This window comes from Caloenas nicobarica, chromosome 1, assembly GCF_036013445.1.
Source record: "Caloenas nicobarica isolate bCalNic1 chromosome 1, bCalNic1.hap1, whole genome shotgun sequence".
In the NCBI taxonomy this organism is placed as follows: Eukaryota; Metazoa; Chordata; class Aves; order Columbiformes; family Columbidae; genus Caloenas; species Caloenas nicobarica.
The window spans coordinates 9,550,172-9,577,977 of NC_088245.1; the positions used below are offsets into that span (position 1 = coordinate 9,550,172).

The window sequence follows — 27,806 nt, forward strand, 5'->3', positions numbered from 1 at the left end:
CATTATTGTTGAATGGCATTGAGGTAAAATGGTGTTGGATTTTATTATTTTGTTCGGCCTAAACCATATTCAAACTTGCTTTTCTCATTTCCCTGCCTTATCCAAGCCTGCTAGTTTCTAGCATTATTTTTTTTTTTTTAGTGGTATGCTTAGTAACAGTCCAGAATTTTTCTTTGCTGTACAGTTAGATTTTCCAGTTTGGATCCCATCCAAAGATAATTCAGTAGAAACCTTTAGGTGTGATGCTTAAAAACTTTCCAAAATAAAACTCATCATTTTCTGAAGTGAACCAAACAGTTATGCATGCTTAATGTGGGTACATTGCTATTCTGAATGAAATTAACAACAAATCTGCTTGAGGAGCAGGAACTCAAAGTTAAACACTGTTTATCTCACTCATAGTTGAGACAGAGGGCTTTTCCACAGTAGATATATCCTCCAGTCTTGTAGGTTTTGCTATGGTTGTGATAAAGACCCTCTTTACCTTTGTCTTAATGCCTAGAAATACATGAATGCCCAGAGTGGCATCCTTACCCGTAGGTCTTATATCAGCTTTCCAATGACACTGAGTCATCTTGCCATACATTCAGCTACTTGAGTTTCATTCTGGTTTCATGCCAAAGGCTTCCCTGGTTTCAGTCTTGCTGGGTGTTTATTCATTTCAGCCAAGAAAACCAAAAATAGGCTCAACAATAGCCATGACACTCCTTCATGCTGATGACTGTAGATATATGTGCCCTTCTTGCCTAATACTACTGTCTACATAGACAAGGGCATGGGTTGAGACAAATGTTTAGTATTTCTGGTTTTGTTTCATTTTGTTTGTTTTTGAGATCTGTATTTGACCCTGATTATGCAATCACAGACATGCACAGAGCTCAATGAATTATTTAATCCACACCCTATAATCTTAGTCCATGGAAAATACTATACTATTAATGTTAATACTATTTAACCTCTCTAATTCTTTTTATGATTAAGCCAGCCAGTACAGAGCAGTGACAGGCTCTGAGATCAGTAAATATACTGCACTAATGATAAAAACCCTTTAGTCTTAGTGCCTGACACAGTGGCTCTGTCTCAGGATGTGGAAAATAAGCAGGGAGCCAGGACGAGCTGTGCATTAGATTCTGGCCTGTAACAGGTGACAATTTCAGAAAGATGTTCAGAAATGACAAGTCCCAGGGAACAAAAAGCAGTCTGGGGTATTGCACATCTGTATTCTAGACTATGAGCTTTCTGTTTCAAGTTGTGTTGGTATTGAGTTTTCAAGAAAGATGTGAAAAATGGTTGTATAAGGATGCTCTGAAAACAGGTTTGCCTAGGGGAAGGCTTAATGTCCAAGCCACACAAATCTAGAGGAACTTCTCATTATACTTTTGTAGGAGATAAAGGGCACACAGCCTTCACTCCAATGGTCTGAGGAGCACTGTAGAAATACCAGGCTGATGCATGACCCTGGAAATCAGGAAGGCTGAGTTTATGCCAGGCTTTCTTGTTGAGGTGATGTGCAACTCTGCACAGTTCCTATCAGGGGTCTGAGTGTGTTTGCTCCTTTAGTTCTGTTGTCAAATTATATACAACTGCTACTGATGTTGTAGGGACCTTGCAAGGCACAATCTATAGGCTGAAGAATTGCATCATTCTGCCAGGCTAAACTTGATAAGGGGCGTAGCTGTGAGTGAGCATGAGGCTGAGTTCCACTCAAATCTTCATCTTTGGATCAAGTAGTTCAAGCAGCAGAAGTATTATACGCTCGCAATATCCACAGTGTCCACAGGGACTGCTGTCATTTTATATGAAGCAATATGCAATCCTATAATGAGAAGCTTTCCCCATGAAAGGTTCTCTAATCTCAGAGAAACAGCAAAATTACTAAACAGAGTTACCGCACTCACTGTCAGGTGGGGATTGCTGACACAGAGGTGAACTGACTTTCCGAAGTTTACTCAAGGTATCCATAGCAGAGCAATCAAAGATCTAAAATCACATGTACCTCCTTTCTCTTGTTTGTATTGCAAGTGTATTTTTAATCTCTCTCAAGTCACAGTTCATGTGTTTCTTAATGGTTTTGGATCTGACCCATAGCCTGATTAAAACACAGGAGGAATCTTTCATTTGACATCAGTACCATTTGGATAAGAGATTTTCAACTTGAATTCCTGAAATAGTAACTCTTACTTTCCCGTGTTAGGTCAGTACCTAAGAGAGATGCAATATGCAAGAATATGCAGAATATGCAATGTAAAATGAAATAATTAAAAAAGAACTATGAATTTGAAGACAGAAATGCAAAGAAAATTGTTGTTATAAAGTCTGCTAGAATTTTTGGGTTTTGTTTTGTATTGTTTGTTTGTTTGTTTTTTCCCATAATGTTAACCTTAGCTTTGCTGCAGGACATGCTGTTTGTTTCTGGTGGGTTTGTAACATAGCTAGGCTTCACACAAGAGAAGCGCTGCAGGGCCTTTTGCAGTTTTAGCACTTTTCCTCTCTGTTCTTCTTTTATTCAGACCAGGAATTCACTTTGGATGGTCCTTCTGCACATCTTGCCACTGGCTGTCATTAATAACCTGCTTCTAGGAATTCCACTCATTGTCTTTTTGTCTTCTTCTTTTTTTTTTTTTTTTTTTTTTTTCTTTGAGAGGCTGTTCAGGATAATTACTGTCTTTAAAGTTTTATGAATCACAGTGTTTGACATTTTTGATGTTGATTGATTTTCAGAAAACGGCACTTTTTGTTCTAATGTTCAATTTGTCACTGTTACTTACAAACAAATAAGAGATTTAAAACCAGAAAGATGCAGATGTTCTTTAGATTGCCATCTGTTTTCCTGCCTACTGGATTCCAAGACTAACATTTGTGCATTTTAATGAAGCTACATTTATATAATATATAAGATACAATAGAATAGAAAATAGATGCAACAAAGTGTTTAATATAAGTTGATATTTAAATCACTTGTTCATAGAACAATGTTTTTTTCTCATGGTTTTTATTTTCATGACAAACATCTTTAACTAGAGGATTTGAAAAATCTGTTGTTTTGCTCAGTTATACATAAGTTGCAGATCAGAAAACTGAGATTTCTATGGACGTCTCCAAAGAAAATCACATGATATAACTTTGATTTACTTTACAAATTTTACATCGTGGCATTTAAACAGTATGCTTCCTAGATGTCAGAAAGCCATACGCTTACCTGTGCTCATTGAAGTTGTATATCAGATATTTGAATTCTTGATGTAGTTTAGTAGAATCCTGATTTCTCCCTTCAACAAATTAGTTTTAGAACCAGCTCCTTGAGAAGTGTTGAAATGTTAAGATTTCAGTAGAATGAAAGTCTACCTCATTTATTAAAATCATATTGGATTACTTCCTCATTTATCTAGATAATATCTGTCTTTTATTATTTGTGATTTTTTTGGTAATATTTCCTCAACAGGTGACAGATTGAACAGTCCACCTTCTAGCTGACAGTTATCTAAATCTCTAACTCAGGCAAGCACAAGTAACCAAGGTTTTACAGACCCTTTTTCTTCTGTTAAAAGTGAGGTATTTCAGGCAGAAGTGTTGATATCTGTTACAGCTTGTGAGATTACCGAGCAGTAAGTGCTAATTAAACCTTTACTTATATCCAAAATGAAGTATGCAGTCCTAAGTGCTTTCATCTGTACTACAACGAAGTTTATAGTAAACACTGCTAATCCAGTGTGCTTAGAAGTGATATTTTGGGAGATAAGAGTTCATATACTCATGGCTGCTCATCTGCTACAAGTAGATTAAGCCATATTTTTGGAATGAAAGGCTTGCTCATGCTGCCTTCCCCTTCTCTCAGCACTTAAATTTATCTTGTCTTTGTCTCATCTCCCTGAAGTATTTAGCATTCTTTGTCTTCAGTACCAGTGTCTCTTGTCCGAAATCATTTCAGTGCATCCAGACTGGCCTTTGTTTTAGTGATTTTCTCTCTTCCATCCATTTTTTCCTATCCACTGACTACCCAGCCTGTACATCTTATATTCATATCATGCTCTACATCTATCTCACAGCATTCAAGCATGTCAGTGATTCATTACAAACTGATATAATTAAATAATCTTTTCCACAGAAGAGACTGTCTTCTTTCTGTACCAACCCAGTCTCAAAAAAAGATTGTGGGCCAATATGTGTTTTGTCCAGCCTCTCAGAGACCAATAAAGATGAACTATGCTGATCCAAGGAATCTGCAACAGAGTCGTCAGATATGATGCAAAGCTAATGAGTTCATGCTAGCATGTCTGAAGGAAAGGAGAATAATTGCATGTTCTCCAGCACTTGGAACCTCAAGCCATGTCAAATACTGACCAAATATGCACAAAAAATAGTGTCAGGAAGGAAGAAGTGCACTTTCTTAAAAAAAACCTGGACATTTCCAGAGCGTAATAAGACAACTATTACTTGAGAGTCCAGCAGCTAAGGTATTCCTATACTATTAATAGCTTATGAACCTACTTGTCCTGAGCTGAACTAATACTACCTGTACACAAAATCTCCGTGACCTTTCTCAATTCTTGCATTTTGTCAGTCAGTGATTTTTGGCACATATTAGGAAAACAAAGACACTGCATTATTCGGAGATGACATAAAGAGCTGAAGAGTATTACATGGATGCTAATCAAACAATAACAACAAACCCTAAAAAACGTAAACAAAAACATCCTCCTAATAAAATGCACATTGGTACATTTTGTTTCATTTACCCATGGTTGTAGGAAGGGGCATGTTGGAGGGTATGTCAGCATATTAGATGCGCAACTGTCTAAATCAGTGAAAGGTCTTTTCGGACTTTCAATTTCTGCACCATAAATTTTTCACTCTCTGGCTTCAGAAGGATTTGGTAGCTGGCGGAGTGCTGGCTGGTCGTTGAATTCCCCTTGCTGCTTTACAAACTGCACAGTGTTATTGGCAACTTTTGGATATGTAAGGCACACCCAGTGAATATCTGTTCTAATGTCTCTTAAATTCAAGTAGCATGGTTAACATTGTGTCCTGGCTTGAGAGTGAGGAAATATGGATACATCTTAAATCCAGGGGAATCTTATACTTTAAAGCACATAGCACTTGCTAAGACTGCTTCGTTTGAACACAGTATTTGGTTCACACTACTCTTTAGGAAATCAGTGGAACTACTGATATATTTAAAATAAGCATCTGTGAAAATGGTCCGTTGGATCACAGCTTAAGGGTAGTAAAACACAAGTGCGTATTTTCCCATCTCCTGCAAAAGCGAAATGCCTGTGACGACAGGAGCAGGAGCTAGGCAAGCGTGATTTTTCCATTCCAGCCTCATCACATCTTGCTTCCTCCCCACTTTCTGATCCTGGCCAGGCAGTTGGAGACATCTCAGAGTCCTGCGATGCTGCACCGCATCCACCAGAAATCAAAGTGGAAGCCGTGCAATGTGAGAATTGCTTAGCTAATCTGAGTTGCCAGAGGAAGCAAAAGCTTAACGCTTCTTCCTTTTTGAAAGTCTTTGTTGCATCTTTGTAACTGTTTTGTTTTAATTACACCGCAAAGTTTATCTGCCGTGCCTTTGAACAGAACACACACGTGCAGAGATTCTTTTTCTTATTGGCTCCAGGCTGCCAATTTTGACACCGTTGTAATAAATCTGTTGGCTAGATGCAAAGCTTCAGGCTTGGCAAGACCTCAGGAAATAAAGGAAGGAGGTGGCAATTCTTGTAAGAACAGGAGTTCCAAAGGCGATAGATTAACGGGAATCATTTCCAACTGAGTTAACCTATTTAGAAGTAGCAAGTACATGAAAAGGGAAAATGGTTAGAGTGCATTACCAGAGAAGTGTTACTCCTTGTGAAGTTCAGCACTTAAAACCATCTTTCTGAATGCCTGTAATATTTATGATACAGCCTTGGAGGGCCAAATAGAATCTATGGAAATACCATGTAATTTCCACCACCCAGTGTTCCCTTCTGGCTGGTTCCATACCTTCAGAGCCTCACAGCCAATTACAAAAAAAGAAAAATATTGAAAAGTAATTTCTCCTAAGGAATCTGGAGGGGATGAATACTCATGACCAAATTTGCGGTGCTTAAATTTACAGCACAGATCACCTAAGCTTCAAAGTTTATAAACTAAAAGAAGGAGGCAGCTTCATGGGGTGATTCAGAACCTATAGCTGGGTGACTACTGTTGGTAATAAAAATTTCTTTTAAGAGTTTGATTTCTTGGTACCTGCTGGAATATCATTGTCCTTACAGTTTTTCAGTATGAAAAAACTGGGGCCTAAATAACATTGGGGAACCTAAATAGATCTGTTATTTGAGGCCAAAGGGGACAGATGAATGTATTAATTAGACTTTTCTGGTACTCAAAGGAAGGAGGTAAACTCCTAAGCAAACTTCTAGTTCCAGCTTCTTAAAATTTAAAACTTTCATCTAAGATCCACTTTCTCCACATCCTTCTCTTGATCCAAGTCAATAAGTCATCTACCCGACAGAAGGGTAATTCAAATTTCAAGCGACCCTTTATAGGATTTTTTCTTTCTCCATTGCCTAAAGGAAATTTGGGCAAATATGCTCATATCTTGGAAAACCATAGTAAAATAAATCAAATAAAAATCCCTATTGAGGAGGATAGACTGATATTTCCATAACAATGATTATTAAAATAATGTGACTGGTTTTCTCTGGAATGTGTATATCTATGTGCACTATGTACACAAACCAAACTGCACAGTATTTACATTACAAGAACTGCTGATGAATTTTTTCTCTTTTTTTTTTTTAAGAAATCTGTCCAAAATATTCTGTATTATCATCAGTTTTTTAAATAAATCTTGAAGAACAACTGATTGCAAAAAATAGCACCACAAGGAACAAGAAATCGCATGATATAGATCTATGTTCTCGTAACTTTCCAGCTGTAGAACTGGTGAGAGAACTTTGCAAACATATTTGAGTATAAGTAAGAAAATCGGGTTGCCCATTGTCTGAGCTTAGAAGTGACTACTGGAGCTACCTATAAAAAGGCTGTCCTACGCTCTTTTTGGAAAAAAAAAACAAAATGAAAAAAAGACTTTTTAGTTGTTGTACTAAGATCGAACTGTGGAATCAGCCTGCAGAAGCACAGTCAATACTCTGTTACTATCAAATATCATATGATAAAGCTCTTTTTTTTTTAATATTTAAGTCCTTTAATTTTTTATTTTTATTAGAATGATATAGGAGGTCAAAGGAGCCTAATAAACAAGTGGACTACGTTTCTGAAAGCCAGGCTGGTGTGTTCAATACCAGGTCCTGAAGGAGCAGACACACATTTTGATGAGCTGCGTAAGTTGATTTATCTTTAATGTTCTATTTTAACATCGGTTTTGCTTGGGCCTTTTTTGTTGTTTGTAGAAGCACTATGTCTTGCTCTGATTTTACTTCTCAAATAGTGCTGGTAATACCTCTGACTTTTATCAGAAGTCCCTGATTATAACTGGAATTAGTCTGATCAGAAATATGGGGTTTTTCCCCTCTCACTCCAAAAGCTGGAAAGTGAAATTCCAATCCTTTATAAAAAACAGACTATCTGCAAATGGACAAACTTCAGAATATTAGCACAAATTCACATGGCAAAAATTAGAATTCAGACAAAAATAAAGCTTTAATTTATATTTACAAATCTCCAAATTATAAATTGTAAATGCAGAAGTATTCAGTGGTGTTTAATTAAAAATAAAAAATAAAAACATTTTTCCCATTGCAGAAGATATATTCTTACTTTCTACAAGAGATGAGAGAAACCCACTGGTATATGGAGTCTTCACTACGACAAGGTATGTGTTAGGGTCACATTTGCCTCTGGAAACAAATTCTGAAGATGTTACTACGACCTTTTATTAAACCCTTCTATTACTAGATCCTGATTCCCAAGAACAGTGAGAAACTGCTTCAATAAGGCTTGTGATATTGGAGCTGTAGTCACTAAGGGCAATATTTTCAGAAGTGGAAATATAAATTGTGTTTCTAAACTTTGCGTGCCTGACTTTTGAGAATAATTGTAAAAAATAATGAAATTTTAACCATCAAAAAGCATGCTAGTTTATATTATCCTCATCGAGTTGAATTTACAAATTTCAATCATATTTCTTGAGCAACCAATATTTATTATTTAAGGTAAATCATTGTGGAAGCATTATTCCTGTAGGTGACAATTTCACATCAGCTCTTTCTTAGGATCAAAACCCACTATGCTCTAAAGAGCTATTTCAGTGTTTACATAGACAGCAGTTGATGGAAGAATAACCCATCTTTATCTAAAGGCAATAGATAGATTAATTAATTAATGAGCCTCTCAGCTGCAATAGTGAAGTGGTCTATATAGAACTGTCAGCAAGGAAATAAATAATTATTTGTTTTGTCTCCAGAACCTTTGAATTAAGTGTAAATAATATGGACTAGCCAAATGCTGAACAGTATGAGTACAATGAAAAATTGCCAAGGCACTCCTTAACTCAGAAGCAGCCACCGCAGTGGCTCCATAGAATAAATAACCACTTAAAATACGTAAAATTGAATGAAATGTTGCACAATAAATGTAATGGTGTCTGAAATAACTGAAGTACATGCCACTCAACAACCTGGAATGGTGTTCTTTGGGAAACTGAACTGTTTGGGGTTTATTTTATAAAAACATGTTAAAAACAAACAAACAAACAAACAAAAGACACAGAAAAATAAGTAAGTGTTAATTTCTATCTTTTTTATTGTCTGTCTAATGCAACCTGTAATTCTCAGGTGCATCACCTATAATATCACTAATGTACAGACTTCCAGATATGAATACAATGTAAAGGAATGTCCTTCATTTCCATAAAATTTTAATCAAAATAGCTAATAAATGATATCTGGAAACTGTCAGCCACTAGAAAAAAATGGCAGTCTATCAAGCGGTCCCAAAGGCTAGTTCCAGGTTTCAAAAAAGCAAAGGTTTAAACTCTAATGGCAGTAACATTAAATATCTGTAGTTATCAGACTTGTGCACGTTGTCTGTTATTTAGCACCACTTATATCAGCTCTCATTTGTAAGGTTGATCCAAACCCCATTATACTCTGTGGAATTAGTTAATTTGCTGGATGGCATGCACTCAAGAGGTGTTTACAATATCCATATCAATCTATCTTCTTTTTCAGCTCTGTTTTCAAGGGCTCTGCAGTTTGTGTGTACAGCATGGCAGATATCAGGGCTGTTTTCAATGGCCCTTATGCTCACAAAGAGAGTGTGGATCACCGGTGGGTACAATATGAAGGTCGCATCCCGTACCCCAGACCTGGTACAGTAAGTGTCTCCTTAATTATATACTTCTATTTTTACACAAAAGCAGTCATACTTCACACCCCTCCCCAGATCGGTAATTTATATTTTCCACTCAGGATGTTTCAAATTATCCTCTCAACCCTTTGCCTTCTGTTGACAGCTCAGACTTCTACCTACCCTATAGGTATATAAATATACATTTTTCCATGTCTCTGAGATAACATTGTGTCCAGACTGTCTATTTCCTGATTGTCTCTCGTATTGTGGTCTCCTACTGTACAGCTGTATTTCTGTCTGTTGAGATCACCTCTAAGGCATCAACACTTCATAAAAAGCCAAAGGCATTTCTTTGTGAAGCATTAAGTTATGATGACGTGTTTTATTTGAAGTTTTGTATTTCTGTTATCTTTGTGTCTGTTAAAATCCTGTTCCTTGAGATACGGTCATTGATTCTATTATGATGTGTTTGTGGATGTGTTGTGTTTTCAAGTAAAATAAGGAGTTGCTGGAGATTTTATGTGTTGAAAGATAAGTGCTAGGAAGAAGAGAGAAATTTAATACCTGGAAACACTTCTAAATCCCAGTCTCTTAGACTTCAGATTCAACAATCAGGACAAAACAAAGAGGAAAGTTTTGAAAGAGTTATTAAAGAACTCTTCCCCCACTTCTGTCTTGGTATTAGAAAGAAGGAAAAAAAAAAAAAGAAAAAAAAAAAAGAAAAGCATGGACCTACATTACAGCTGAGGAAGAAAATGGTATTTCAAAAAAAATTCATGTATTTCAAAAAAGTCATCACAATTTTCAGCAACCCTTCATATGTAGAGTATAAAAGAACAATGATTTAAGAGTAAGGTAGATATTATCAAGGACAGCTTTATACTATCTTGGTCAGGTACTCAGTGAACTAGTATCAGGCAGCTGCATAAATCCAGCCTAGGACTGACCCACTAAGGCTGGACTGCTGCTGGTATCTTGCCTAGAAGCCATCTGAATGTTTCTGCACTATTTCTCTGACATCAGCACTGGTGTCACCTTTGCTCCAAGCCACATTATCTAGCTTATTTAGCTCTTCTTTTCACCCATTTCCTTGTGTCTCTACGTTTTCTTCATCATCCTTCCAACACACCCAGTTGCATGGCCCAGACCCATGCCTTTTGCTGCACTCAGTGGCCCCAGGCTTCGGCAGGTCAGGCCCTGAGCTCTGATTCCCTCCTCTCAACTGCAGGCAAGTCACAGTTCTGTATAAAGACTAAGGCAGCTCCAGAGATTGATTTGGCCTTCCTAGGATCTGTGCTGCTGAAGCAAACGAGCTCCTAATTTAGACAATTTAGGCATTGTAGGCTTAGGCGTCTATCTCTCACACAGAATACATAATGCCCCCAGAAAAGAAGATTACTTTTTTTTTTTTTTAAAGCATGTGGAACTCCATTACGGGTTAAGAAGTGCAGATGAACTTATTTTTAAGTACAAAAATGGTGCCAGTGAGAACAATAGCTGGTCCCATGGCATCTAAAGAGATTAAAATAACTCTCTCGAAAAACTCAGAGTGCCCCATAAGGATGAACACTCTGCACAGATAGACGGGTCATAAGCTCATTGCATATTTGAGTGTATTAGCCATCACATGGTTGAGTGGGGATTCACAAGGAAGGAAACATGTCATGCTGAAGCATGTCAATGCTGATTTTTATCACTGATTTGAATACCCACACTTGCAAGTATTTTAAAAGTTGAAAAGTTTAAAGATAAATGGATATTTTTCCATAAGTCTCCCCTTAACTCTCCAACTGCTTCCTTTAAACACCTGATAACAGCTGTGAGAAAATGAACTCATAAAAATCCTTAGGACCTCCATACTCAGTGAATTTCTGTAGGAGTTTGTCTGACCAAGGGCTGAGAAGGGAAGTGGATTTTACTGAAGAAAGCTCTCAGAAGAAAGATATCTGTAATATTTGCTATGTAGATAAGGTAAATTTATTGCTGCATCTTTTGTCTTAGTAAGCTGGACTGCGACATATTTTGGGCTCAGTAGTTTTATATAGGGTATCCAAATAAGTAGATTCATGGTCTCATAATGGGCTATGCCCAACCTCTGGATATGAACAAATTTAGGCTGGGATCTGGAAAAGCAGCACAGCGCTCGAAGGCAAGAAAAAGAAGCAGCATGCTGCAGCCCTGCAGAACACTGTGATGTGAATACTGAAATGCTCTTCCTTAAAGATTAATTTCATAATTTCTTGCCAGCTACAAGGTGGTTCAGGAATGCTCAGAACAAAGCCAAAGAGGGATAATCTATCCTTTTTTAAGTTACTAGAACATTTTTTAAATTTAAGCTCTACCTAAGTGTTGCCTACAATTATCATACCTAGCACTGCCTGATTTTATATTTCTCATATTTTAAGTTACTAGCAAAGTCTAAAAATGGCTATACTAGGAAATGCGTTTCTTTTGATGTTTGGCTTTGAGAGAAGCATTAACTTCCTTTTAGCATTTATACAGAAGCAGGAGACTGCTTACCCTAATTTAACTTTCTGCTCAGCTGCCTTTATCTCCTAAGTAAACAAAGCTGTTCACTATAGAGGCTGTGAGTTCTTTGATATTGAAATTTTGACAAAATGCTTCCTGTGGCAATTTGTGTCAGAGATAAACTCCCGACATGACCATGATATCATGCATTCGCAATGCTGAGCGGTGTGCAGGCAGCAGGAGCCCTTGCCCAGGGTCCCAATGCTGCTGCAGGGTCCGCCTGCCCTCTGCTGTCGTGGGGAGACCACTGAACGTGGCAACTGGGCATCACCAGCCTGCTGCACACCATCGATGCTGCAAATCATACAGCTCTTTAACTTCTCCCAGCAGTATTAAAGAGCAAGTGGAAATAATGGGAATTAAACAGAGGCAAGGCTTCAAATCTATTTCAATTTTGAAGCTGGGGAGAAAAAAAAAAAAGAGGTGGAAAAACCCTGCAGCTTTGAAAACTGACAGAGCTTGTGCTTTGTCTTCTTTAGCTGTTTAAAAATTGGACTTGCATATCTGCAGCTGTCCCCAAATAACAAATCCAGTTTTCTTCCAGTCTCTTAGGGTTTCACTGAGGAAATTGTCCATTGGTAAAGAAATCATCAAGGACTTTCTTTAAAGAGTGTTCTGTATTCTGAAACAGTGTTTTCAAAATGCCCTCCCGGTAATCACAGAAGGAATTTGAACAAGATTTTCAGTGAATTAGGAGATAAAAGAAAATCTAGCCTATTTATTTAGCTGTAACAACTGCAGTATCAGAGCAACTCGCAGTGCCCGTTTGGAAATTCTGACAGCATACAAAGGAGTCATCCTCATTTCATTGATGTGAGTAAATGTCACTGAGATCAGCTTTTCAGAGGAACGTCAGTGTTTAAAAATGCAAACTAACAGTCTCATCTACTACAGAACAGAGGACACTAACTGCTACCCAAGTCAACGACGAATATTTTTGATATATCGGGATATTTTACTAACTGATCTGCCAAAGGTTCCAAACAAAGCTCTGGATCAGTAAAGTAAGATTTTTGCAGTCTAAGTCACTTCTTAGCTACAAGAAGAAATAACTCAGCATATTACTTTTGTCCATTTGAAGAATTTTATGTCTCACCTCTTTTCAATTAAATCTGAAATGGCCTTGAGCTCCTGATTTTTTTTTTAATTTGTTTTTAAAACAAGTCCTTTTACAAGCCCTCAGATTCTACTGTGATCTTTTCCATCTTTTTCTCTATATATTTTTTTTTCTTCCTTTCTTCAGTGAAACCCCTTCGTTTATTTCTTCCGCTCATCAAGCGTACAGGCTGCTCGAGATGTGATGTCTATCCCACTGGGACTTGGCTGAGCCACAGAGAAATAGTGTCTGCCAAAAAGCCTCCCCCTGTCCTCCTGTCTGGTTAGCTTTGCTGCTTTAATAAATGTGTTCATAAAACATTGAGGTTGCACAGGTTTCCCTTGTTATTTTCAGACTTATCTTCCTCTTCCACCTGATCTTTTATGGGACAAACTGCATTCTTTGCTTCTCCAATTCCTCTCTCCTTTGATCTCACCACTGTAAATGGGGCTGCTTAATTAAGTGAAATGTTTCACTTTATAGGTTTATTTTCTTGAGAAAGCCTCCTCCACCTCCTCTTACTTACCAACCTGTTTTCCCCAGCATGAATCACCTCTCAGTTCATAGCAGCCTTTCAAAACCCAGTCACCTTTCCTGCTGGCAGAGGTCATCAAAGAATTGCAAAGTGCCATCCGCAAAGTCAAGTTCACTCGCCTAGCTGGTCTCAGCCTAGTTAGCCTCAGATTAATGCTCTCTTGTTTCAGTCTTTTCTATCAAAAACCACAAGTATTTTAAATCAAAAAATAATCCAAAATACTCAAGACGAACACTGGAACAAGGTAGAATGGGTCTTGCACATCTAGTGGGATGCAAACCCTATCTTAAAAAAAAATAAAAATGGGACTTCAATTTATTTGTAGGGATTTTACTTTGTTTCTACTTTTTCTAGTGGGGATGGAGTGAGGCTGATTCCATTTAAAATTTGCACTCTTTGCCTCCTGCGGAACCTGACTCATTCCCCTCTCCCATACCCTCTTCCAGGCTTGTTCTGAGTAGCTCCAAGGTTATCATGGAAGTCTTCCTTCTGAGTGTCCAGCCTTTCTGGCACAACCCATCCAGGCTGTGGAGAAACAATAAGGCTTATTTGCAGGCATATCCAAATGCAAAATGTATTTTGCAGCTCTAATCAGACTATTTAGGCCACTCAGGAACCCAGTTTTCATCTTCAGAATAGTGCATGGTTGAATCTAAACCCTTAGAGCCACCTCTTAGCTGTCATCTAATCCACAGAAGATTGCAAACCTATAGGTACCTCATTTTCTAAAGTACTTCTGGGCATTCTGGAAGCTCATACCAGTCCTTGGTGTTACATCTTAACCCCTCAGGACTCAGACTTTGCATTTTTCTGTAGGCTTATACAAATAAAGTTCAATTTGTTGGGAGGAGGGTCCTCATTTTACACAAGAGTGACTAATTGAAATTAATTCTTTTGTTTCTCTGATTTTTCTTGACGGATCAGTGATAAAGGAACTTATTTAGAGCTTGGAAGAATTTACATTATGTTGGAGGAGAATGCCGTATCTCCTTGTTAGTTAAATATTTGTTCACTGAGAAGTTGAAAGAAAAGGACCGTGTGATTAATTCATTCCCTCTAAGGCAAGGTCTGGTGTTCCAGTACCTATAGCACTAATACAGAGAGCTTTTAAAAGGAGATTTTCTTCCTTCCAGGTTAATATCTGAGCAACATTCTTACTACTTTTGGCTAAGCCGAGAGGTAATTATCCCACGAAAAGTGCAACACCTTCAACAGGAAAGAATGAAGAGCTCCCAGAGTGGCGCTGGTCCACATGCCTGGAACAGAGGGACCTCTCCCCCAGGAGGGAAGCCCAGACTAAGATAGCTGATTCCCAGATATGGGAGAGATTCAAGAAATATTTCATTCCTTTATATTTCACGCTGGCTACTTCAGATCAGATCACAGAATCACAGAATGGTTGGGGTTGGAAGGGACCTCTGGAGATCATCCAGTCCAACCCACCTGCTAAAGCAGGGTCACCAGAGCAGGTGGCACAGGAATGTGTCCAGGCGGGTTTGAATGTCTCCAGAGAAGGAGACTCCACAACGTCTCTGAGCAGCCTGTTCCAGGGCTCTGGCACTGCTCAGATGCTCCCAAGAGCATCACTTGCTGGTGAGATGCTTAGTTCTCCTTGCGAAATGCGTAAAAATTCCCAGCCTGGACATTTCAAAATCCACCAAGCAGATGCCTACTGCACTCAGTATTATCAAGTCCCTGTTGTAGCCTATGGTTGGTTAAGTATAATTGTTAAATGGGTCTAAGGCTTAATGCGACAAGTCGCTTTTAAACTGGGATTTTTAACACACTTGAAATAGAAACCCTTTTGAAGCTCACACGGAACAGCCTTCTGTCACAAAATTATCAGTAGACAGCAATGCTGCTGAAGTAAAGATGCACTGTTAAATGAAAAGGGTATTTTTTTACATACCTTATAGCTAGGTTCCCAAATAATTGTCACAATTTTAATAGGTGTTAAATCCATCAGCTGTTACTGACTCCACTGGAAGGTGTGGGGCACTATATACATTCTGGCATATTGGAGGTTAATTTAGGAGCCTAATTCTGATGCCAGCTTTTGAAAATCTAGGCCAGATTTCCCACATAATGTTAACACAGTCACACCGTATGTCTTGGTATTGTGTGAGATCTACACATCCAGCACTCTGCTAAGCTGCAAATTTAATAAAACAAGTGAAAAAATGAGAAAAGCTTACATGTGTGCAGTGTTGCTAAGTTAGTGTGTATTTGCTTTTATTTGAGGAAGATTAGCCTAAATTTACCACCTCCTGACTAGATTTTGATACAAATACAAGGTGAGAGAATTAAAAGGCATCTTTGCAGGTCGTCTGGGATTAGGACTTAGTCCAGAGTGATTATTGTCAAATCGAGCTGACACAGAAGGCACTGGAAAAACTTCAACTATTGAAATAATTCTGTAAAAGTTTTGTGCCACAGAGTTTATACAGCAGTTGAATAGACATGTCTTTAGCACTTCTCTGTTTCTCTGTTTTGTTTGGGTTTGTTTGTTTTAATTTATTGTTTTTTATTTTTTCATTTATTAAAATACATATTTATATTGAGTTATCATTCACCACAGTGTAGACCCAAGCAATCTCAGAAAAATAAGTTATATGGTAAATAAGTTTATTGCAGGATTCTTATCTAGCAGTAATAATTTTACTAATTTAATGTCATTCATATTTCTTTATGTCAGCTATCTAGAAGAAAAGTATCAAATCTGAGCTAGCTGTTTAGACTTCTCTATCAGAAAGAAAGAGATAGGCACCACCTTTGGGCAGTTCACACATAGCCAAAATAGGAATCTAGGTCAGGTGAGATGAATCTCACTCTGTTGCAAAAGGAGAAGATGCAGAGATAGCACAATGATGGTGTTACCAGAACTATTACGCAGCCTGATTCTCTTATAGCCCCCGTGAAACACTAGGCTGGAGTAATCCAAGCCACTTCTATGACATTTCATATAAATGCAAATCTCTTATTGTCTCCAGTGTGAGATGTCACATATCTGAGACAGCATCTGGTGCTGATGATGTGAATAAATGTCCCCTGTGAACTGGGCAGAGAACACCGATATCATTATCACGAGACATGGAACGGGATGTGAACTCACATTTTCAGAGGTGAAAGGCGGCTTCATTCATGCACTTGGCCATGAAGCCTTTATCATCAGACATCCTATTGATTGCTATGAAAGGAAGCACAAGCCTACAGGAATTGTTCTACAACTATGGGTGGACACAGCTTTAAACAGCTGCCTGAGGACTTTGCCAAAGGGTGGCCAAAATGAATTTTTCATTCCCGTGTTCCATCCATCATGCCACAGTGAGTGAAGCCTCTGGAAGTAGCTCCCTTGGCCAAGCATAACAGGATCACACCTGCCCAGCTGTTCTTGGTGGTCGTGCTGTCTTAGGATGGGATCCAAAGCCCACTGAAAAGCTTGTTGACTCAAACGGATCTTTGGATCAGACCTTTAGTCCTTGTTTCTACTAAATTAGCTGTGCAAGCTGGCAGAGATTTCCCTATATCATGCATGGTAGAGTTTGGGCCTTTGGGATTACTGTAACAACTTTATAGTTCCATATCAGTAGATATTTTATCCTAGCGGTTTCCAGTAAGTGACGTCATGTCTCTCATCTTCCTCTGTTGATGCATTTTTGGCATACATCTAGAACATCTTTAAGATCTGTGGGGTTACTCCAATTTTTCACACAGAAATGGACTTCAGGTCTTGAGTAGTGAATAGGGGAGCAGTCACTGAATCGTTGAATTTCCAGAAGATGTGGACTGTACTCAGAGTAGTGAGTGAGAACATGAACCACAGAAAATGCACATATATGGAAAAATCTACATCTAGTACTCTGTGAGGGGGAAGAGAGTTATTGCATGGTTGGGGGAAGTGAAGAAATAAATTTCTTTCTCATTGTGTATAGAATAAATTGATGCAAAAAATTTAATCCAAAGACAACTAAAGCACATGTGTTTCTATCTATCGTTTCTAACAAACAGTCCCTGCAAAGACAAATATGCTTTTGAAATCAGTAGAGTTTTTGAGGTCTGATTCTGATGTAAGTGGCAAAGGCTCAGACCTTGATTGTTCTAGAGGTAAGGAGAAATGTTAATTCCTGAAGTACTGCTTGTGTAGCAAGTGTGCATGTGATTTGGTTTCTGTGTATTTATTGTGCTGTATGAATAATTTCTCCTGTATTACGGTTCATTTTATCTTTTGACCACAAAGTCTAAAATCTAAATTGTCTTTTTTTTTTCCTTTTTTTGTCACACTTTTCTGTAGTGTCTTTTGCTATATAATACAAAAGCACATACACCTTTGTGAAATTTTTAACTGATATTGTTCTCTTCAAAAACTAAGATGACTACAGCCCACCTCAATGGTGCACCATTGTAAAGACTTCAATTTTTGAAAACATAGCAGAAAACAGAATGTCAAAGATCATACTCAGCAAGACGGAGGGTCAAGCTCTTACAGAAATGCGACCATAAACCCCCTAGGGATAACTCCCTGCAATATATCATGTTTCCAATTAAACTTTTTTTTTTTTTCATTTAATAGGACTTTCCTTTTTTTTTTTTTTTAATTAAACTGTATTTTCAAGTGATGTCCTTGAGCAGTTATCACAAGACAATAATACAAACCCGCCTTAGTTTTATTGTCAGTTCTTTCACAGCTGTACACTAAATTGTATATTGAAATAAAATGACTGAATATGCAATGGAATATATATTAGCTCAAACTGGCAGAGGTTTACTGTCCATGGAAAAGTTTTCAAAATCTTTTAAGTGATTCAGGAGCCTAAGACCTATTTTCAGTAAACAATTCCAGAGTGTTTATGAAGATAAGAATGCACAGGCTTAACTTTTATGTATTGAAACAATGCTAAGCAAGTGGGCACTTGCATAGAAATCAGTCCAAGCAAGGGCTAGAAATAAGTTCTAGTCTCTTAAATCACTTAGGTTACAACTGATGTGGCCATAGGAGTGGATGTAGAATATCAGCTGATTGGTGCTTCACTGGCCTGTTTTATTTCTGAATGTACAGGTAGTCTCTGATACTTCTGAGAATGTTATCCTCAGTCAGAATTTTTTCGCTTAACTCGTTGTTCTTGTCTTTGCATTTAGGGTATTTATACAGGTGCACGTTCATATAGAACTGTATATGAAGGAAATAATACTGTCTTGTATTAGATGTATTTACTGCATGAAGAATTCATCCTTAGGCATGGGTACATAATACCTCTACCCACTGGGTGGAGGATACATCCCCTTTTTAGCTGTGTGCATCTCTCAGCCCAGGCAGAGAAAGGGCAGGGGAAATCCAAGGGAGAAAAGGGTTGAGCCTGGTCCTGACCTGTGGGAATGTATTCGCTGCTAGTGGCTGGATCTGTTAGCCATGAGAAGGGAGTTTAGCAGCAATGGAGGAGGGACACGCTCAGCCCTTGAGTGCTGTGTGTGTTCTTCCTAAGTCAAATGTTTTGAATAACTTTACATAGTGAAACAAATCCTAACCACAAGCCCTTAACTAGCACCATAGATTGAATGTATGTCAAAGTGGAGATTTGGGAACATGAACTAAAGTCTCCTCTGTCTAAATTAGCCATGAAGGAGAATTGCAGAGTAACTCCACCACAAAACTTTCTCCTGGCATACTACAAAGGCACTATTTAATCACATTTCTTTCTTTATAGACTGTGTTATGGCTCCACCTGGCAGGGAACCCAGGGATTACTTGGATAAAAACTGTTGAAGCAATCAACAGTTCATACGTAAAAGGATGTCACCAACTGGAATAGTGTTTCCAGTTAGTTGTCTTATCCAGGATTTGTAGTGCCCCTGTAACACATCTAGATGCCCTCCCATTCAAAAGAAGCTTTCTCAGATGCAGATTAGACACTAAGTGTAAAGGGATGGAAGATACAAAAAGCTAGGAAAAGGAAAACAGAAAAGGGTGAGCATGAGAGATGATGGGTCATCAACATGCCTGACCTTGCAGGTGGGTTTGTGTGTGGTCTTCAAGCAAGACATGTGAGAGACAGCTTATTTTGTGTAAACCAAAGAAACAGCTGAATTGATTAGTTCATCAGTCTAACAGAGGTGGGAACCAACCCCAGCAGTAAATGACCGACACTGGGGAAGTGTCTTAGGGAGTGATTGCTGTAGCAGAGGTCTGGACCAGAACAGGATGAGACTGTGCTATTCAAAGCCAGAGAAAAGGATGCTGCAGCAGCAGAACTGTGGGCCTGGACAGCAGTTTCAGCCATATGCATAAATAAGGAAAGCAACTTCTGAGAAATAATGAGCTACAGGGATCATCTGGCAGCTGGAGAATCTGCCTTTATTAGAAGAAAAATAAACGAGAGGTGTAGGAGGTGCAGTTCACTGAAAAGCTATGGCCTCTGATTACATAGATAAGAAAAAAGATAGGTGTGGGTGTTTCAGTCTGGAAAAATGAACATAGTTAAAGCACTAACTAGAGTCCTCCTGCCACAATAAGTCCGAGTGTATCTCCCACGACTAATCAAGCCGTTATCCTAACATGGGGGCATCCTGGTGCTGCCCTTGCCCAGTTCTGGCTCTTTGCATGAAGAGGGCAGAAACTCAGCTTCGATAAGAGGAGCGGAAATGCAAAAAGCAGAAGAACTTTGATCTGTGAGCAGATCCTGCGCTTTAAATAGTTGTGCTTTTCCCATGCTGGCCACGGGAGGGCACTCCAGACTTGCTGTTGAAAGTCATTACACTGATAACTGCACTGGTTTGTTCAGCATGTGGCAAATATAACTGTGTGTTGGTACCTGTGCCCTGAAATGAAAGCTAGACAGCATGACAAATCTCCTTCACTCCAAAATTGATTTCCTTGGCTTTTTAAAATATCCAATGTGATAAGGCATCCATGATAGGGGCAGGGAATGAGGAGGTAAAATTTGTTGCAGGTGGACTGAGCCCATCACAAGAATTACTCTGGTTCTAAAGCAGTGCTTTCAAAAAATGAAGTAACGATGACCAAGTGCTGCTTTGGAATGAGAAAAATCACTAAGCAACCCGATTTCTTACTGGCTTCACAGGTGTTCTCACAGAAAGCTTGACTTCTACTTGAATATGGATCTAATTTGTGACTTATTCGCAAGACCAACTTTGCAAAGTGCCTACACCGATGACATCTATTATGATATTATATACAAGTTTCTAAATATTTAAATAAAAATTCAGTCTTTTCCTATATTATTAGATTGTTTATGATTAAATTATGCTGGCTCAAAAATATGTTTAAAAATGTTCTTAGTGTATCACAGTAGTGAATATACAGCATGAACGTTAATAAGGTATTTTCATTATTGTTGATAATGGTATGAATATTATGACATGCCTTAATATTGATCTTAGAGATAATTTGGTGTTAAAACTCAAAAAATTTGTGTAGCTTTTAGTAGTTTGTGTTTACAGATATGTTAGTGCAACAAATATTAATTAATTCACTGTTTATTTACCATCGAACAGACAATTTCTCATTTCTAATGCTTCTTTCTTTTCCCGAGTATGTTAGAGAAGCTAAGGAAGCTCATATCTCCTCTAAGTTTTAATTCGGGTTATCCAAATCTCTCACCGAGAAAGAAGAAAAGTCTATACAATTTTTTCTTCAAAGCTTGGATGTATCTATAGGTAGTTGCAGGTGTGGGCATATAACTAAAAGGAATAGAAGATTTATATTTATGAGTGGTAGTACAAATGAGTGAGCTGAAACAAATTAACAGTTTTGGGTGGTTTTAAAAGATAAAGGAGAATAGGTAGGGGCAAAATAAAGGAAAAATGAAGATGTAGGGAAAGAGCTTTTGAAGAGAGGTAAAAATGAAAAGAGGAGAGAGTGGAAAAATGAGGGAGAAAACAAACCTTTGAAGAACCAGAGAAGCACACACTGCCAGTGTTCTCCCATGCTTTCAAATCAACACTGAGCTTTTCCAATTGAGAATCAAATTACCAGCCACTGAAAAATGTACTTTACAAACTGATACAGCTGATCTGGACCAGACAGCTTTTCTACTACAGAAAGAAACCTGCACATTGCTTGTACTTCTTGCCTAATATGCCTATTTTTTTTCTCTCTTTCATTCAGTGTCCAAGCAAAACCTATGATCCGCTTATAAAGTCTACCAGAGACTTCCCCGACGAAGTCATTAGCTTCATTAAACGCCACCCACTGATGTATAAATCCGTTTATCCAGTGACGGGAGGACCAGTATTCACTCGAATCAATGTGGACTATCGTCTGACTCAGATTGTGGTGGACCATGTTATGGCAGAGGATGGGCAATATGATGTTATTTTCCTAGGAACAGGTATGAGAGAGGACTTGTACTATCATTCTATAGAAACCATATCCTTTAAGAACACTTCTACTCCAGCAGGTCCTGAAGAAACTTGTTGATTAACAAACTTTTCCTACGTATGCAGCTTCAGGAAGCATTTAAATGTGCCTGATTCTGTGCCAAATCTTCATGTAAATGCTAAGATTAGATTAATTTATCAGCTCAAGACATTGCTACTATTATGATTTTAATGCCTTCTGGTCCTGAGGTGATAAAGCATTTAAGAGTCAGAGTACTTGGACTTGCCCTCTGAGTACCATTCAGTACCTGTTTTTACATTATATGGCAGTCTGGCTACAATTGCCCCTGGCAGCACATCAATAGCCAGTTAGAAAAACAAAAAACCAAGCACATTAATAACTTCAAGGAGTACTTCCTGTTACCAGTAATGACATGGTGCTTCAGCATTAAATCTCATAGGACATCGAACAAATAAGAAAGATTTAAAATTGAACCTAAGGCAACAATTCCACTTAAACACTTTTAAAGATATAATTTAGCAACATGAATAGCTCCAAACAAGAGGATCAGGATTGAACAGAGAGAGGTTAAACTACTCTGTCAGGGAAGAAATCGACTTTGCAGATTTTTTAATAGATAATTACATATTTGTTTATATTTTTATGATAGTTATATGCCTTAAGGACAATGTCTACTTTTACCATAGTAATTAAATTTAGATTCACTGGAAGAATCACCCAGCAGCACTGTATGCGAAGAAACATTAATATATCTATTCATAACACTTCTGAAGTAATAATCTACCATCTTACTCCACTGGAATTTCTTGTTCTAATCCACAATTTGATGTTCTCTCACTAGTAACAGATCTTACAAAGCACTTCTCACTGGTAGATCTGAATGCTTTAATAGGAAGGTCATTGCTGCTACCCCCATTTCAGAGCAGGTGAAACTAAGGGACATTGAGGTGATCAGGTTTGTCCAAGGGCAGTGGATGACCTACTGCCATGAGCTGCAAAGAAATTAAGATTTCTATGTGAATTCTACCCCAGTGCTGTTGGATTAGATAGCATTTTATCTGGCCTATAAGAAAATTTGGTGTCGTACAGTGTAGTTTGATAAGTATGGATATTCTGAAGTGAGTTGGGAAAGGAGCGGATTGTCATAGAGCATTGCCTCTTGTAAGGTGTGGGTTGTCTCAGCCTTCAAGAGCTTCCCAGCTGTGTTATCACACATGTGAGTCCAGAGATAGCCTCTCTCCTGGGCCATTTATGTCTTTCAGTCCAATTCCCCTCACAACTCTTGTCTTCCAAAAAAAGATGGTATGAGAGTCCCTCTGTGATCCCAACAAGTCAAGTACATCAATTTCAAAGAGAATATCACACTGTCATAAAAAAGAATTTTAAAGTGCTGTTTGCTTCTCTGCTGCCTGAGAGGGCTGGGAGTAATCTCTAGCTGTGATGACAGAAAATCTTTGTTGCTTTCTGAATGCAATCTTTAATAGAGTCATCAGAGAAGGCAAAAGCACACATTCCCAAGCTGTGAGCTGGCTAGGATTTGGGAGTACTCACTAAAACTTACTTTTCTTCTGATAAGAGTGAGAAAAAGTAATTTAAAACTTAGCTGTCCAAAAAGACAAATTCACTAGTTAAAATGCACAAAATATTATTTTAATGGCTGTAGAGGCTGCTTTCAGATGTTTGTTATACTTCACTGTAAAATTTGTCATATGAATAAAATTATATTGAGACACCAGCAACTCAAATACCCCCAGGTTAACTGTTACTACCCAGCACCAGTGTTCTTTCAGAATAAACCATCCAGTTTAGACATGTCAAGGCCAGCATGTACCATGCAGTCACTAGGTGGCACTCCATAATACGCAGATATTTATTTATCTGCAGTGCCGTCCTTAAGAGTGAGTTTTCTTTTCCCAAAACACATTTTTGTTCTATTTTATCCTCTATAGAGAGACTAAACACAGATACACCAAATAACCCAGGAGACTTTGAGCAGCAACAGATCAGAAGCCTATTACATGTTTGAGTCGATGCAACCAAATTGTGCATATGCAAGCTTTGGCAATTACGTCAAACAAACAAAAGCTCTGAGGCATAAGGCAAACTGAAGTACTTCTGGCTTTGATTGGTGATAAGATCTTCAGTAGTCTGGGAAAACAAGAATGCAAATCTCATTTCTTTCCATTATAATGCATTATTTTTCATCATTTTGATGTTATTCAGAGTGCTTAGGAATAAGCTGTGCTGTGTCATTTCCACGCTGCACATCTCAACACCCAGTCCACTTCACCTGAGAAGTTTTAAGGATTCTTTTTAAAGCCGTTCATGGATGTGTAATGGTCTGAGATGAAATGAGCAGCTACTTTTTTCACCAAGCAGGAACTCAGGTTAAAATTGATAAATAGATTTAACTTTTAAAAGTTCTCCAGATAACTCCAAAGAAGTAATTTCTGTAATGATTAAGTGGAGATCTTGGTGTTGAGTGGAGATCTTGGTGTTGAGTGGAGATTTTGTTCAAAAATTTCCCTAAAATGAAAAAAAAAAAAAAAAAAGAAGGAAAAAAGAGTTCATTGTTTAACACCCTACATTAAAATGAAACCTGTTTTAGGTGCTATACAGGATGAAAACTAATTCTATAAAAAAATAGAAAAAAAATTTCTGCCAATGTAGCCCCCAATCTGGGTCTCTTTGGGGTCAGATGGGCCTCAATTCTGGCTCAAGTGCATAAACTTCTAGCTGGCAGTGTGGACGTGCTTGCATGCATGTGTGTGTGTTGGTGAAGTAGCAGAAGGGTTAGACCATCCCTGCCAGGCACAGCCTACAATCGTATTGGCTCAACCATACAGTAAAACTGTAGATATATTGTATAGTGCTATGTAGAAAGAAATAGATGCAGATAAGGATAGATGTTCTTTGAAGGCTACATCATTGATGCATTAGTTTTATCTTTAGGACCAAAAAGATTTTTAGCTTTTCATTGCCACGTAAGTTTACAGCGTGAATTGTTAAAAAAAAAAAAAAAAAGGATCTGAGATCAAGTTGCTATGAAGAATGGAGTGGCACATAAGTACTGCAAAATAACTGGGTTTTCCGTCATTAACATTTTTTTCAGATATAGGCACAGTCCTGAAAGTTGTGAGTATCACCAAGGAGAAGTGGACGAAGGAGGAGGTGGTCCTGGAAGAGCTGCAGATATTCAAGGTAAAGCCTTAACAGCCACAACATCAATTAAATATTATTCAGGGGACTTCAAGGCCCAAATTGGCTTCATCCGTCTGGTTGGTTGTTTACTGGAACTAGTTCAAGTTTCCAGAGGGACACTGTAAATTTTTAAATGCCTTGGTATTCTTCGGGTAAGTCAATCGAAAAAAGTCCAAAACCAAACAGACCATGATTTTTCAAACTCATAGAAAGTCTCATTTCTCCTGCTTTGTTCTAGTTTGCAAGCTTATTATAAGCCTGAATTTTTAAATGTGTATTAGTTTCTTTTTAATGCAAACTTTTCTATTGTCTCAGCTTTGGGACTATTTTAGTAAAATTATATATATTTTTAAAACAAGCAAACAAACAACATTGAACAGATGTAGAGAATTTTTTAAAAAATAATAACTTTGGGAGTTGAAAACATAAAGAAAGTAAAACAAAGTTAGTTTTGATTATCGGTGCAGACTCAATGTTTTTGAGCATTTTGATTTTGTTATTCTTAATTTGTGATAAAGAAGAAAAGTAACTGCAGCACTACTAACACAGCTTGTAAAAAGTTCAAACGTCCTTTCTTTTGCATGGGCACAATTTCTGATTAACCATGTTGCTCGTGAGGGAGCTGACATCAGCATACTGTTGCAGTAGGAAAATGAAGTCCTATGTCTTCCCTACTGATTTTCTTTTCCATTTAGTAGTTTCTTCTTCATTTTTCGCGTTCTCGTTTTGCTTGCTTCCCACTCTATATAGGTCTTCTTCAGTTTTCACCTTGCTTTTTCATCAAGTTTTATCTGCATCCGTGGCATTTTGATTACTTTCTCACACATCCTCTCTCCCATGTGCTGTATGAGGTCTTAGCCAGAATTTCTGCCCATATTAAATAAATGAATCTGGCACCTAGAGACAGTGTTTTCCAAGCCTAAGGACAGGACCTTTAATAATTATTTCAAAGAGTATATTTCTTCATATGCCTTTTGATATGTCATGTGTATAATGAAATTTTGATTTAAAGGGTCTCTATGTCTTCTTCCTACTGTCTTGGACACCAACTATAAATATCACTCTGAGTATACCAAGATTTCTCAGTGGCCTGCCAAGTAATCAGCAGTTTCAGCATGTGCACCGATTTGCTGCATTCTTAAAACTTAACGTCAATGGCGAATGTACCATATCATATTTAAAACAAAAAAGAAGTTATTTTTTTTTCCTCCTCAGCAGACATTCCTTCACGTTTTTGTTGTTAACATTTATAACTGTTGCCCCTGTGTTTTCAAATCCAGAAAACTGAAGGGGGTGAAAGGCTGAAAAAACATCCCTTATTTCCTTTGACTGCATTAACATTAAACAATAGGCTTAGATTAATCATCTTCTATTAGGCGATAGATAATACTCCAATCTTTATCCTGTTCTTACAACAGTCACTGGCAAAAATTTCGCTGTCTCTCATAGCAGTGAAATGCATCCTATTGCAGAGGATCTGCCTCTGTATCCCTTAAATGCCATCTAAGCCTTTCAAATAGTGTTTAATAAGAACATAAGTTGATGTGAAGGCTCAGTGCCAGTCTCTAGGATGGGGTGAATTGCAAATTCTAAGAATTAAAGTCTGTTTCCTTGTAAGTATCAGGGACAATTTATGAGAGGTATTTTTAGATGCAGGAAGTTAATGATTTCTGGGGTTTTGGTTTAAATATTTGTTTAAATCAAGCAAATGGATCTGTAATTTTATTTACTTTTTAATGATAAGTTCTGTACTCTTTTTCATTAAGACCAGGAAACACGTAAACTAACAAACCTTACTAATTCATTTTTCAGCACCCTTCATTTATCTCGACCATGGAGATTTCTCAGAAGCAGGTAATCACAAGTTCATTTAATTCCTGCAGGATATATGCTACACTGAACATCTAGCTTGTTGTTTTCAGTTGATGCCTGTTATTTACTGACCAGGCTTTCCATGGGTGACTCTTAAAATGTATCTGAAAAGAAGGAGATATGTTTGAACTTGTTTGCTTGCCTAATTCACATTTGCTTAAAAACTGCAATTTGTATACCTAAGCTGGTAATGGAAACAAATCTTTAGTCATACGGTAGTGGGTTTTGTGAATGAAGTAAATGCATATTCATTTTCCGGACACTAGAAATACTTTTCCCTTTACAACCTAATAATAAATTATTATTACTATTATTGTTGTTATTTTTATTAGCAGTCAAGAGAGATCAGGGACTCATTGTACTAGAATTTGTGTGCACACAGACTGAAAACCAGTTCCCCTCGTCTAAAATTGCACTCAAAATCTGGGTGGTCCAATCCTGGCAGTCACAGGGGCCCATCCCAGTTGGGAATCTCCCGATGGGAAATGGTTTTATACCAGCTCTGAGCTCTATGGTGGCTACATGCACATTCAGGAGGCAGTGTGACACCAGAGCCACCCCTCCCTGCCCCACAGAGGTGACCAGAGCAGCTCCGGCACAACATGCCTCCTTCACACGGCAGGAGGTATTTTGCCGTTCAGGCACGAACAGCACAGCTGGGTTCCATCTCCCCTGGAAAAAGGTGGCAGGCCAGCTGGAAGCACTGCATGAGCCAGCTCCGGCTCAACAGCAAGCACTTGGACCACCCTTGTCTCAACAGGCAATCTACTCACACGCTGGGAGAGGGAAATAATATTATCCCCATCCTACCTAAGGATCAGAAGCAGAAGATGAGGTTTTATTCATGCAAAGTCATCCCTAGTTCCCAGATTCTTAATGTCACGGCTATCCAGCCACTCATTTTTAAACTTGTATTAAACCAT

At 38.1% G+C, this 27,806-nt stretch overlaps 1 protein-coding gene across 2 annotated transcripts in view; it reads left to right on the plus strand.

Annotated features, from left to right (window-relative positions):
- SEMA3D (semaphorin 3D) overlaps positions 1-27,806 on the plus strand; it is a 142,291-nt gene that overhangs the window by 95,924 nt on the left and 18,561 nt on the right. For both annotated transcript variants that reach the window (XM_065628540.1, XM_065628530.1), the window contains exons 9-14: positions 7,211-7,325; positions 7,747-7,816; positions 9,174-9,318; positions 21,577-21,799; positions 24,923-25,011; positions 26,824-26,865. In XM_065628540.1, coding sequence (XP_065484612.1) covers positions 7,211-7,325; positions 7,747-7,816; positions 9,174-9,318; positions 21,577-21,799; positions 24,923-25,011; positions 26,824-26,865 — 684 coding nt within the window. The remainder of the gene's footprint in view (positions 1-7,210; positions 7,326-7,746; positions 7,817-9,173; positions 9,319-21,576; positions 21,800-24,922; positions 25,012-26,823; positions 26,866-27,806) is intronic.